Here is a 14,703-nt window from a genome sequence, read left to right as displayed (position 1 = left end):
ACAAGACGACTCTTAAGCAGGAATATGGGCAGGGCGGATTCATTTACAGTGCATTTTGATAGTGATAGTATCTTAAAACTCCCATGAGGATATTACAGTAAAGATTTGAATAATTTGAACTACTGCAGTAGCAGGCAACATTTGTAATGCAAATTGATGTTATTTGCTTATGTAATATTTTCATTCATTTTTCTAAAGAAAATACAGATTTTTTTTCATTCACCCAAATGATTTAACAAATGATTAATTATAAACCTCAAACATATTGTGGTAAAAAGGTAGTGATTTTGTGATTTTGTGTGTCTGTGTATGTGTTTCATTAAATAAGCCTTGTTAGTGTGGTTTGTACTACCTAAATCAGTAACATAACTTCAGATACAATTGTTTGTCTTTCTTCTCCCTTTTCTTACCACTAACCTTTCTGCTTGTGTTCTTCACCACCACCACCCACTTCTGTCCCAGTCCCTATAAAAATAAGTTTGGAGCGAAGGGTCCTTAGTAAAGCTGGATTGTATCATCTAGAAGTACTATCTGGCCTTGAAAGTTGATGTACACATTGATAAAGCTGGGCTGATGTCCTGTAAAAGATGGGAATTTCTCTCTGGTGGGTTTTTAGCTTCTCTGGAAGGAACTCTCAATGTTTGATTCTGGGAGATTCCTAGAGGGCCTCTTAGAGACCCCACCACTATCACCAAATGTGAGCCCAGGGATCTTTGGGGTAGTTAACACTTTGTGTGGATGATGGAGGGTAGAGGGTTGGTCGAGGATTAACTCTCTCTTAGAGGAATATGTGGAATCCTAATCCAACCAGGCACCTTCTTAGAAGCTTTTCTTCTTGTGGTCGTTCCTCTAACTTGAAAGTATCCACAGCCGTATAATTCAGGGTACTACTGGTGAGACCTTCTGGGTTGCCTTGGCCTGTTCCACTTCAAAACCTCCATCTTTTAACAGACTACTATTGGTCCCTTGAGTTGGTTCAGAGGATACGGTCTCAGTCTTTTAACCTTGGGCATTGTTTCCTATTTTCTAGGGATTGGTTATAGAAATTAGAAGTAAAGTCAACTTCATGTATCTTTAATGTGGTTAGTAATAGTTTTCTTTAATGATTTATTCTTTCAGTGACCTATAAAAGTATATGCAGAGTCATGTGAATGTTTGTGCCAACTAAGCAAACATTGGCTTAGATTTTGTTAATGGTAGACTATGATTTGAGCCACAGACTTGGTGCAAGTTCAAATGTGATGATAGTTTATAACTTATTGACTGCACAGAATGTGCCAGGTACTTAAGGTCTGTTATCTTTAATACTCATAACAGTATTGAAAGGTAGGGACTGCTAGCCCCTTTTTATAGATAGGAAACTGAAGCTCATAGAGGGCAAACTAACAAACATAGTAAACGGGGAAACCGGAATCTGAACCTAGGATCTGCCAAACTCCAGATCCAACATCTTTCCCCCATACCATACTACCTCTTGAGGCATACATATATAGCCTTAAATCCCAGAATAAGGCAAGGTTAAACAAGCACTTTTTTTTTATAGAATGGTATATTTTTAACTCTGATCATATATTCATTCACTTGTAACATAGCTGCTGTTAATCTAAGTATGTTGATTTTCTGAGAAACACTTTTTGACGTATAGCATACACAAAGCAAAGCACACAAACCGTAAGTGTACAATGGGGTGAATTTTTACAAAAGTATGTGCCTGTGTAACTACTACCCAGGTCAAGAGATAATAACATTATCTCTATTAGCATCCAACAGGCTCTTTTATGCCCCTTCCAGTCAGTACTCTACCCCCTCCCTATAAATAACCAGTCTTCTGAATTACCACCATAGATTAGTTTTGCCTGTTTTGAAGTTCATAGAAATGGACTTATACAGTGTGTATTTTGTGTGTATTTATCTGGTTTCTTTTATACATTATGTCTGTGATAGTCATCCATGTTGTTGCATATAGTAATAGTTCTTTTCATTGCCGTGTTTGTCTATACCATGGTTTATCTTAACCATTCACCTGTTGATGGACATTTGGGTTATTTTCAGTTAAGTTGTCATGAGTCTTGTGCATGTCTTTTAGTGCATATATATATATATGTGGGGTATAAACCTGGTATAGTTTTAGTAGATACTTCCAAAGAGAATCCCAGTTGCTCCACATCTTTGCCATCAGTGGCTATAGTTTAAATTGTTCTAATTTTAGCCATTCTGGTGGGTGTGTAGTTGTGTTTTGTGATGTGTTTTTTTTGTTTGTTTCTTTATTTTGGCTGCATTGGGTCTTCATTGCTGCATGCAGGCTTTCTATAGTTGTGGCGAGTGGGGGGGTACTCTTCATTGTGGTGCATGGGCTTCTCATTGTGGTGGCTTCTCTCGTTGCAGAGCATGGGCTCTAGGCGTGTGGGCTTCAGTAGTTGCAGCCCGCAGGCTTAGTAGTTGCAACACACGGCCCCTAGGGTGCACAGGCTTCAGTAGTTGCAGTGTGTAGGCTCAGTAGTTGTGGCATGCTGGCTCTAGGGCGCACGGGCTTCAGTAGTTGTGGCGTGCGGGCTCAGTAGTTGCAGCTCATAGACTGTAGCGTCCAGGCTCAGTAGTTGTGGCCCACGGGCCTAGTTGCTCTGCGGCATGTGGGATTTTCCCAGACCAGGGCTCAAACCTGTGTCCCCTGCATTGGCAGGTGGATTCTTAACCACTGTGCCACCAGGGAAGTCCTTCTTGTTGTGGTTTTAATGTGCATTTCCCTGACGACTTTTCAAATGCTTATTGACCAATTGGACATCCACCTTTGTGAAATACTCTTTTGTTTAAATATTTTGGCCATTTTTCTTTTAGGTCGTCTCACATTGATTTGTAGGAATTTTTTGCATATTCTGGATATGAGGTCTTTGACAATTATATGTATTGCAGATATCTTCTTCCAGGCATTGGCTTGCCTTTTTGTTCTCTTAATGTTGTTCTTTTGATGGACAGAAGTTTTTAATCTTAAGTCCAATTTATCAGTTTTTTCTTACATGAGTAGTGCTTTCTGTTACTTGTTTAAAACATCTTGGCTTCCCTAAAGTCATGCAAATATTCTCTTAAATTATCTCCTAGAAGGTTGATTGTTTTTCCTTTCACATTGAGGCCTACAGTCTGTATGGAGCTGGCTTTTGGGTAAGATGTTAGGTAGAGTCAAAGACCTTTTCCCCCAGTTGATCTAGCACCATTTGTTGTAAAGGTTGTTCTTTCCCCCCCACACTGCATTGGCATCTTTGTTATCATGTGGCCATATAGCTTTAAACCGAGGCTTGGTACCTGGTAGGTTAAATCCTCCAATTTTGTCCTTCTTGAGAAACTATTTTGAAATGGCTTAGATAGTCTTAGATGATAGCCCAATCCCTCTTCATTCCTCTGCCTTGTCAAGCCCTCCCTGCCACTTAGCCCCAGAGCTTTCAGCCTAGAGACTCACCATCTTTTTTTTCTAAGACTATTTCAGACTTGAGGCTAGAACTCCTTAAGCAAATGTGGCTCCTCTTCTTGTGAGAGATTAATACTGAATCTCCTTCACTCATTATATCCCCTGTCACCTTGGCTGCTACTCTGGCACAGGGCTGCTCTGACTACCTTTAGGACTACCATTACTACTCAGTCATGAGAGCCTTGTGTATACTATGACTTGAATCTTTTCTGGATATCCCCATTACTTGTTTACTCTCCTCTTACAGGTCTTGGAATAAGCAGACAAAAAAATGGCAGGTTGAGCACACCCCCTTCCCTGCAGAGAGAGAGAGAGAGAGAGAGAGAGAGAGAGACACAGACACACACACACACACACACACACACACACACACACACACACACACACGTACAAGTGCTTGTTCAGGTTGTAAAGAAACTGGATGATTGATTAGGACTCCTTGTGTGTGGTGTAAGTAGTTCATTAAGGATGAAGAAACATTTATTGAGGTGGTTGTGTGCCAGACACTGTATTAAAGTAGCTCATCTATCTTTTTTTCTTTTCTCTGTTAAGTAGAAATAGCTACTTTAAAATCCATATTTTCCTGTGGTTAAAAAAAAAAGTTAGATTTGTCTAAGTCAGACTTAATATGTAAATTCATTATACAAATAATACTTCAGTTAACAATGAACAAATATACTTCAGTTAACAAATTTTACTGAATTGCCCTGGGCACAGAAGAATTTTCTGAAAAATTTCAGGCCTCCTTCACACTGGCTGGTTGGCATTCTTGGCTGAAACTCGTGAGCAGTGGCACTCTCTTAGGTTTCTGAAGGGTGAGTTGGGCCAGAGCAAGACCTGCTGAAGGGGAATGTGCAGCCCATGTTCTTCCCATCGATAGGTGACACAGGTTTGAGGAATGTGGAAATGTTCATAATGTGGGGGGCTGATAGAGCCTGTTGCACCTAGGAGAAAGAGAGTACCTTGCCAGGGTGTGACAGGAAGAAAAACTACTTTGTGTTGTTGGATTGGTTACAAAGTTCCCGATTTCAGATCTTTATATTTGCCTTAACATCTGAGTTTGAAATAAGCCTTGAAATAATAAAATATTTTATTTTTCAAACAATAAAAAGTTTTAGAAAAAGCAATAGATTAACCATGAACAGATTCTACTTAAACATCACAGATGGTTCTTTAAAATATAGTATTATGAGAATATAAAATGATACAGCACTCTAGAAAATAGTTTGGCAGTTTTTACAGAACTAAACATGCACTAACTTAGGACCCAGTGATTATACTCTTGGGCATTTATCCCAGAGAAATAAGAACTTATGTTCACACAAAAACCTGTACGTAAATGCTCTTAGCATCTTTATTATAAATACTATTTAAATATACTATTAGTGTATATATTATTAATGTAGTATATATACTATTTATAATAGGAAAGTATAGGAAATAACCCATATGTCCTTCTGTTGGTCAGTGGTTGAACAAACTGGTATATCTGTACAGTGGAATACTACTCAACAATAAAAATAATTGGCCTACCGATGCACGTAATAACCATACATTGGACCTTAAGGGCATTGTATTGAGTGAAAAAAGTCAACCTCAAAAGGGTACATGCTGTATGATTCCATTTACATAACATTCTTGAAATGATAAAACTATGGATATGGAGAACAGATTAGTGGTTGCCCAGGGACAGGAATGAGGTAGGGGAGTTGGGGCAGTTCTGTTTCTTGATAGTGGTAGTTTCATAGGTCTGTACGTGGGATAAAATTGAACTATACACAAACACAGATGAATGCAAGTGTTTTGGGTTTTTTTAAATGGTGAAAACTGAGTAAGGTCTGTAGTCTAGTTGATAGTAATACCAACATTTCCAGTTTTGCTATTGTACTAGAGCTATTTGAGATGTCACCGTTAGGAGGAACTGGGTGAAGGGTGTACAGACTTTACTATTTTTGCAACTCTGTTCATCTATTATTATCTCAAACTAAAAAGTTTTAAAAATAAGGTATGTTGTACACTCACATTCATGGCAGCGTTATTCACAATAGCCAAAAGGTGGAAGCGACCTATCCGTCTGTCGACAGATGTTAGTATGTACATACCATGGAATAATATTCAGCCTTAAAAAGGATGAAATTCTGACTCATGCTACAACGTGTATGAACCTTAAGGATATTATGCTAAGTGAAACAAGCCAGTCACAAAAGGACAAATACTGTATGATTCCACTTATATGGTTAAAATGGTAAATTTTGTTATGCTTATCTTGCCACAATTTTTAATAAAGCATTATTATTGTATAAGTAACACATTTTTTATAAAGTAGGCATATTTTAAATGCAAACATAAATCTCCTGGAATGCTTTTAATCTTTTTCATTTTGCAGTGATCACAAACTTATAAATAAGTTGCAGTTTCAGTACAAATAAGATTTTTTTCCAGAACAATTTGAGACTGTTGCCAACCTGATGCCCCATCTCTTTCAAATATTTTAGTGTATACCAAGGACATTCTCTTATATAACCACAATACTACCATCAAAATCATGAAATTAGCATCAATGTATTGCTGCTGTCTAATTCTTGGGCTCTTCAAGTTTCACGGTCATCCCAATAATGACCTTTATAAAAAAGGGAGCCAGTTGAGAAACAAGTGTTATATTTACTTGTCATTTCTCTAGTCATCTTCAGTCTGGAACAGTTTTCCAATTTCTTCATAACTTTCATGACATTGATCAATACTTTTGAAGATTATAGGCCAGTTGTTTTGTAGACTCTCTCTCAATTTGAATTTGTCTGAAGTTTCCTCATGAATTTATTCAGGCTATGTATTTTTGGCAGCAATATTCCAGAAGTGAGTCTGTGTCCTCATTGCATCTTGTCAGGTGATGCATGATTTCGATATTCCCATTACTAGTGATGTTTACTTTGATCACTTAAGTGTCAGGCTTCACCACGGTAAAGTTAACACTTGTTCCCTTTGTAATTAAGTATGTTGTAGGGATATTTTGAAACTATGCAGTAACTTGTTCCTCATCTAATTTTCAGTTTATTTCACTTATATGTTTATATCCATGAGGACTGATAGTTTATTATTTTATTTAGTGAATTATAATCTATCATCATCTTTATTTTGATGCTCAATTTGTCCCTGATTTAAACAGCAGTAACCCCTTCAAGCTGGTTTTTGTGTCCTTTTGACATGTTCCCATCATTATGAATGCTTTTAAATTAAAAAAAAGGAATTATGATATTAATGAGTACATAGTATCCTATGTAGCATAATTTGCTTAAGTAATCCCTTTGGAGCATTTTGTTTTACTTTAAAAACTTTTTATTTTTTAGTATAGCCAGATTGCCTTCTGGAAGCCTTGTAACAATGTATGCACCCACCAGTAGTATGTGTGTACAAGTGTCCCTTTCTCCACACTTTCATTAACAATTGGAGAGTATTTTTAAATACTAGGAACTTCATCATTAAAGGGAAACTGTCAGAGGTCAAATGACCCTGTACAGCCAGCATTAAAAGGGGTATTTCGTGCTCTAGACAAGGGAAGAAAATAGGGTTTATGTGTATCTTTTACTGTTTTTTTTTTTTTTCCTCTTTAAATCAGCAGAAAAGAAGGTGTCTTAGCACTAAAGCAGTTATTTCCTTCTTTATAATGCTGATTTCATAGGTAAACAATTTAAAGTAGATATGTTACAATGGAATGTTTTTTTTCTCTTGACTCACTTATTTCTCTCAGCAGCTGACCAGTCATTGACCTAAAGATCTTTTCTAAATTCTGAAGCCATTCTCTATTAACCAGCTGTATTGACTGTTGGTAAAGTTGCTGACCAGTAGGCCTCATTTTCCTCATCTCTGAATTAAATTATGTGGTTTCTAAGGTACCTTCTCTGTAAAACTGGAAGATCTTATGAAATTTTATCCTGAGAGTCGGAAGAAAGTTTTGTTGTTGTTAGCTTGCAAAACTGGTTGAATTTTGTAGTAAACGTTTTCCTTATGTGTCTAAGGACAACTGAATTGCAGTAAGTATCAATTCATTGTCTATGGGCTGTTTTTGTTCTAGGACTTTGATGTTAATCTACCCTTTGCTTTTAATGTTAAGTTTGTCTTGTGACACTTTTGACTGTTTAATAGAGAGGACCAAAATAACCCAGACATAGATTTCATTTAAGAATTAAATATATAGAAAAAGAAGGTATCAAACTGGTGGGCATGGGAAGGATTATTCAATAAATGGGATTATGATAATTGCTAGTCAGAAAAAAATTCACTTAGACCCTTGCTTTAGACCATATGCCAAAATAAATTGTAGATGTATTAAAAATTAAATGTAAAAAAACCCTCTAAGTAGAAGAAAATAAGTGAATATTTATTCAGTTTTAAGCTTATATGATAGCAAAATAATGAAGAAAATTACTAATGGAAAATTAACCAATTTGACCCCTTAAAAATTAACTTGGGAAAACCCCTTAAAAATTAACTTGGGAAAACAATTTATTAAAAATTAAATGTAAAAAAACCCTCTAAGTAGAAGAAAATAAGTGAATATTTATTCAGTTTTAAGCTTATATGATAGCAAAATAATGAAGAAAATTACTAATGGAAAATTAACCAATTTGACCCCTTAAAAATTAACTTGGGAAAACAGTTTGGCTTATAAAGTTAACCACACACTTACCATGTGACCCAGCATTTGCACTCTTGGGTATTCATCTTAAAGAAATGAGAGCTCATGTTCACAGGTTAATCTGTACACAAATGTACATAGCAGCTTTATTTGTAATTGTAAAATACAGAAAATAACCCAAATGACTTGAATGGAGTAAATGGAGAAACAAACTGTGGTAACATCTATAACATCCAACATCTATATAATGGAACACTACTTAGCAATAAAAAAGAATGAACTGTGGACACATGCAACAACATGGATGGATCTTGAGGGCGTTAAGCTGAGTGAAAAAGCCAACTTCAACAGATTACGTATTATATGATTCCATTTAGATAACACTCTTGACATAGCAAAATTATAACGGTGGAGAATAGATCAGTGGTTGCCAGCAGTTAGGGTTTAGGGAAGGGCATGACTGTTAAGGGATAACACAAGGGACTTTCTTTATATTGATGAGTATTATTGAACTATTTTTGCAACAGTTCTAATCCCCAATTGTAGTGACAAGTTACTGAAATCTAATCTGCACATATGATCAATTTCATAAAGCTATACAGACACACACACAAAGAAAAAAAGTGGTGAAATCTAAACAAGGTCTGTGGCTGAGTTAATAGGTTGTACTGATGTCAGTTTCAGGGTTTGATCATGTACTGTTGTTGTTTACCGTATTCTTATTGAGGGAAACTGGGTGGGAGTATACATGAGAACTCTCTGTACTATTTTTGCAACTTCTTATGAGTCCTAAGCAATTTCAAAATTGAAAGTTATAAAAAATTAAATAAACTATGGTACATCCAGACAGTGGAACATTATTCAGTACAAAAAAAGAAAAAAGAGCTATTGAGCCATGAAAAGATATGGAGGAAGAACCTTAAATACATAGTGCTTAGTGAAAGAAGCCAAATCATACAGTGTGTACAGGCTACATATTCTGTGATTCCAATTATACAACATTCTGGAAAAAGTAAAACTATGGAGACAGTAAGAAGACCAGTGGTTGCCAGGGCAGGGGAGAGGGAGGGATGAATAGAATAGGTGGAACACAGGATTTTTAGGGCAGTAAAATTATTTTGTGTGATACTGTAATGGTGGACACGTCTTTATGCATTTGTCCAAATCCATAGAATGTACAGCACCAACAGTGAACCCTAATATGAACTATGGACTTTGGGTAATAATGATGTGTCAATGTAGGTTCATCAATTGTAACAAATATACCACTGGTGGACGATGTTCATAATAGAGGAGGCTATGCATGAATGGGGGTAGGAGATATATGAGAAATCTCTGTACCTTCTGCTCAATTTTGCTGTGAACCTAAAACTTATTTAAAAAAATAAAGTCTATTAAAAGAAAAAAAATTAACGGGTCAGAAATAAACATTGAAAAGTAAAGTGAGGAAAATATCAATATTCGTAGCCATTATTAAAGATAAAATTTTCATGTCTTTTATTTATAAAGAACTCATACAAATCCATAAGGCAAGCCCTGAGTCCCCAATGAACTGGAAAGAGAGCTTAAGGGAACAAGCAAGTGCCCCAAGAGAGACTTTTGTACATATACTTTTGTAAGTATTTATTTGAAATTTTCTGGAATCCCCAGATTCAGTAATGTACTACCAATGCCCGTGGAAACATACACTAGAAGAGAGTGTTTTTCTTCTTTTTTTTTTTTTTTTGCCATTATATTATAGCTGTGTAATCCCACCTGAGATAAAAATAGTTTAAAAGATAAAAAACAGAGCACTGTAAATTTGCATAGTTTTGAAGTTTCTTTGAGAGAATTTTGAAAGACTTTGTTCTATGTAATCAGTTCTCTAAAAAAAAAAAAATCTTTTTTTTTTTCAGGTGTAAATTAATTATTTGAAAGCAATTGAACAATGGAGCCAGACATCATTCGAATGTACTCTTCATCCCCACCACCACTAGACAATGGAGCTGAGGATGAGGATGATGATGAATTTGGGGAATTTGGTGGGTTTTCCGAAGTTAGCCCTTCTGGTGTAGGGTTTGTTGATTTTGATACACCAGATTATACTCATCCCAAGGAAGAGTTTGTACCTTCAAACCATTTTATGCCAATTCATGATTTCTCAGAAAATGTAGATAGCCTTACAAGCTTTAAGTCCATCAAAAATGGTAATGATAAGGACATCACTGCTGAACTTTCTTCTTCTGTGAAAGGACAGTCTGATATTTTACTTTCTACCACCAGCAAAGAAATAATTTCACCTAAAACTTTAGATACTTCCATTGATCGCATAGAAAGTCCAAGAGATTTAAATAAAGTAGTGGAGCAGAGACAGAATGTTGGAACACCTGAAAGTTTCTCCCCAGGAGATTTTAGAACTGATATGAATGTTGTTCATCAAAACAAGCAGTTAGAGAGCTGCAATGGTGAAAAGCCTCCTTGTCTGGAGATTCTAACAAATGGGTTTGCAGTATTGGAAACTGTAAATCCTCAGGGAACAGATGATCTGGACACTGTAGCTGATTCAAAAGGACGAAAGCCTCTTAGCACTCACAGTACTGAGTATAATTTAGACTCTGCACCTAGTCCTGCGGAGGAATTTGCAGATTTTGCCACATTTTCCAAAAAAGAAAGGATACAACTAGAAGAAATAGGGTGTGCAGTTTTAAATGATAGAGAAGCACTTACCATTCAGGAAAACAATAAAATTAATAGAGTCAATGAACTGAATTCTGTAAAAGAAGTGTCCTTGGATAGAAGCATTGGCGATAAAGGAGACAGTGCTGGAGAGGATCAGGTTTGTGTTTCAGAAATAAGCATGGTGAGTAATGGAGCTTTCACCAGTGAAAAACAAAGCCTTCCAACATTGCAACAGGATGAATTTTTAAATTCAAGTGTTCAATCAAAGGCTTGGAGTTTGGTAGACTCAGCTGAAAATTCAGAAGCCAGTAGGAGAGAACAATGTAAAACTGAGGAAAAACTTGATTTATTTACTTCTAAACGTGCTGACCTATGCATGGATTCTACTAAAACTTACGATGCTGATGATGAAGTTGGTTCTTCCAAAGAAGAAAGTAGAAAGTGTACTGATTCCCCAAGCCTCAGCATTGATCCTACAGAAGAAAATGTTTTGGATGATTCTATGAGTGTAAAAAACGATGATAGTAGTAATGACTTTGTGACTTGCAACGATACCAATGAGGATGATTTTGGTGACTTTGGCACAGCCAGTGGCACGACTCCACCTTTTGTTACTGGTACACAAGATTCAATGAGTGACGTCACTTTTGAAGAGTCCTCAGAGCACTTTCCACATTTTAGTGAACCAGGTGATGACTTTGGAGAATTTGGGGAATCAAATGCTGTCTCTTGCCCAGAGGAAATTATATTTACTGAGTCAGTTCTAAAACAAACTTCTGATAGTTTATCAGAGGGATGCAGTTTGGCAAGAAAATCTACTGGGACAGGCACTGAACCTGTTTCAGAACTGAAAATTGGGCAAGAAGGTGAGTTTGGAGATTTTGATTCTGTGCCAAATATTCAAGATGACTGCAGTGATTTTCAGGACTCTGATGATTTTGCGGACTTCAGTTCAGCTGGTCCTAGCCAGGTTGTAGACTGGAATGCTTTTGAGGATGGACAGAAAGATAGCTGCTCTTGGGCTGCTTTTGGAGACCAGCAGGCTACTGAATCTCATCATCGAAAGGAAGCCTGGCAGTCACATAGGACAGATGAGAAGATTGATACTCCAGGAACCCCCAAAACGCACAGCGTCCCTTTAGCAGCTTCCAAAGGAGCAGTTGCTGGTGGTCATTTACAGGAAACAGCCACTTCAGCTCAGGTATTTACTCATTTTCTCTATTTTGTATGACATATTAATTGCTATGGAGGTTTCTAATTCAGCTTTTCAAAAAGTATTTTTTAATTGGGTACCTGTTAAAGGCGTCTCTTTATGGTACACAATGCTTGCCAGATTTGGTAGATTAGTTACATGTTTCACAATCATTTGGTTAACGTTAAAGAGACATTCTTATAATAATGCTTGGCAAGATTTTTCTTTATCTCAGTAGGTTTCTTTAATATTTACAGAAATATTAAATAATCATAATCATCAACTTGGTTTTTTGATAAATATAAATACCACTTATGTAAAAATTCATTAATCAGTTAGTGAACTATTCCAGCAAATCCTTCAGTTTTTACCTTTATAGTGATTTTAAAAGAAGGTTAAACTGAGATTTCAAAGATTTTTTTAAGCTTCAGAAAATAATGTCTCTTAATTTTGTCTGTCAAAGACCTAGTTTTGATTACAAAAAAGAGCAAGCAGAGTTTGAAACCTCAATCTGTGCTGAAGGCTATAGGGACTGGAAGGATAGAAAAAGAATTTGAAAAAAGTGGATATGAGCCTCATAATTTAACAGCTAATGAAAGGCCTGAGGTGAGGGTGTCAGATGGATTAAGGGTTAGAGCTAGAACATGCAACAGCCATAGTTGACTTAGCCATACTGTGACTATTTATTTGCTTATAATTTCTTGCAAATGTATATTTATGTTTACTCTTAGGAAGTAGGATTGTCAGGAATATTTTTACCCCTTAGCCCCTGTACTTTTATCCTTTTCTGGTCCAGATTCTTTCAGAGAAGATTCATTAAGATTATTTTGACCTAAAGTAGCCCCTAGAGGTGCAGTTTGATATCCAGATTGTTCCCCAGTCCTGAGTTGTACCCTGTGCTAAATTTAACCAGGGGTATGGAAGAAAGCACTCCCTTGAATATAACTGCTTTTTATTGATATATGTAACACTTGGTCCACAGGCCTATTTTAAAAATACTGAGAATAAAATTAGAATCTATAAACTTTGCTTCTCCAATTATCTTTTGCTAAGCAAACCATTTTCAATTGGAAATATTTCCAGAGTCTGTTAATTAAAATGGTTATACATAATTGCTTTGATATTGCTGATACATTAAGATATTGTAGAAATTGTGGTACCACCAGTTGGAGTGCACAGCTAATCACTTTTCATTTGACATTGAGTGTCTGAATAGCTTAATTTGCTAATTCAGTTATTACATGGTTTGGCTAATGTGTATTATTCCTGTTGAGTAATTCATTATTGAGGCAGAAGTTTACAATTTTAAACAAGGAATGAATTATATAATGCAAAGTGAAGACTGTTGGTTTTTGAGCTAATCCTTTCCCTGTTTAGTTTCATCTTATTAGAGTATAGGGTGACACTAGGATAATCATTAATTTATAGCCTTAGAACTTTTAACATCATCATATAATGTATTTTTTAAAGTATGACCACTTCAAAAAGGAATTTTTTGCATCATATGATTGAAGTTATTTATGTGTAATCTGATAACTGGATATAGGAGGAAATAAAGTACAAGGGCTTTATGGAATCTTACAGATCTGAGTTTGAATATTGACTCAGAGTCATAAGCGTTATGATTTTGGACAAGTTACTTCTGACCTCAGTTGTCTGTAAAAAGGAGGTAATATCTGTTGCAAAGGACTTTTGTGAAGATAAAATGACAGTAAACGTTAAAACGAGTGAAAAATCTATTGAAAAATAAGAATCTTGTAGTATGATTCTATTTTGTAAAAATAAAACAAAAACTATATGGATTGTGTCAAGATGCTTTGACTTCCTGAGATTTGTCTGGTTCAGTCCTCAGGCTTTTCTTTTTGCTGAATGGCTATGCAAAATGAGCAGAACTTGGAGATGCATGTTGGAAAGGAGAAACTGCTGGAAGGGGGCTAGAAGAGAAGTTTGGAAGGAAATTGAGGTGGGGAAATGGAAAGTGACTGAGCTGGAAAGTGACTTCCATTCTTATCCTTCCGTTGTAAAGGAGGGTTGTGACCTGTAGTTTCTTCCTTTTCCAGAATCTGCTGGAAATGCACATTACTCTAGTTCTCTAGGAGAGGATTAGATTTATTAACATTTTTCTTAAAATGTTTCTCCTAGTTGCTACCATTTTGGGGACAGCACAGAAATCCTCACATATTAATGACACTAAAAGTTAGATTTTTTAATCATAAAATGATTTATCCCTGTTGAATCTTACCTGGATACAACAATTCTGTCTTGAACAGAGTGCCCGCAAATTGTTTTGACAGAATGTTGTGAGAGTCTTTTAGAATTCAGAGCTCAGTTAATTCAATTAAGCAAACATGGGGAACAATTCTTTGTGAAGTCAGACAAATGGTATAGTTGTCATTTCAAATTTCTTTGACTTTTTTGCTATGTATGTGACATTGTCCAGGTCCCTGTTTTTTTAGTACTTTCCTTTTTTCAGCCTACCAGAAGGATATCTTAACATTTTAATAAAATATATGTTCCCTGGGTCAAGAGACAATCAATTATTGTAACTTTATTGCTGTAATTGGTTACTTAGGGAAAAGTCAACCAAGAAGAAATCTTTGAAACTTATAAAATGTTTTCAGTCAAGCCAATTCTCAGATGGTGAGTCCAGCAAGCCTCAGAGGGTTCAGGCCTTGATGTAAAAGCCATAATGACCATTTATTGAGAAATAGTCTTCCCCTTCAGTGAATATTTTTTTCTGAGAACGCAGAGTTAAGTTTA

At 36.0% G+C, this 14,703-nt stretch overlaps 1 protein-coding gene across 4 annotated transcripts in view; it reads left to right on the top strand.

Moving 5' to 3' along the window:
• The window catches only part of AFTPH (aftiphilin), a 63,386-nt gene that overhangs the window by 17,238 nt on the left and 31,445 nt on the right, over positions 1–14,703 (top strand). For all 4 annotated transcript variants that reach the window (XR_009521437.1, XM_060026492.1, XM_060026490.1 and 1 more), the window contains exon 2: positions 9,989–11,952. Coding sequence is in view for 3 of the 4 variants with exons in the window: in XM_060026492.1 (XP_059882475.1) it covers positions 10,021–11,952 (1,932 nt within the window). In the remaining variant the exon portion in view is untranslated. The remainder of the gene's footprint in view (positions 1–9,988; positions 11,953–14,703) is intronic.

The sequence above is a fragment of the Delphinus delphis genome, chromosome 12 (genome assembly GCF_949987515.2).
Source record: "Delphinus delphis chromosome 12, mDelDel1.2, whole genome shotgun sequence".
Lineage (NCBI taxonomy): Eukaryota > Metazoa > Chordata > Mammalia > Artiodactyla > Delphinidae > Delphinus > Delphinus delphis.
This window is presented reverse-complemented; position numbering and strand designations above follow the sequence as displayed.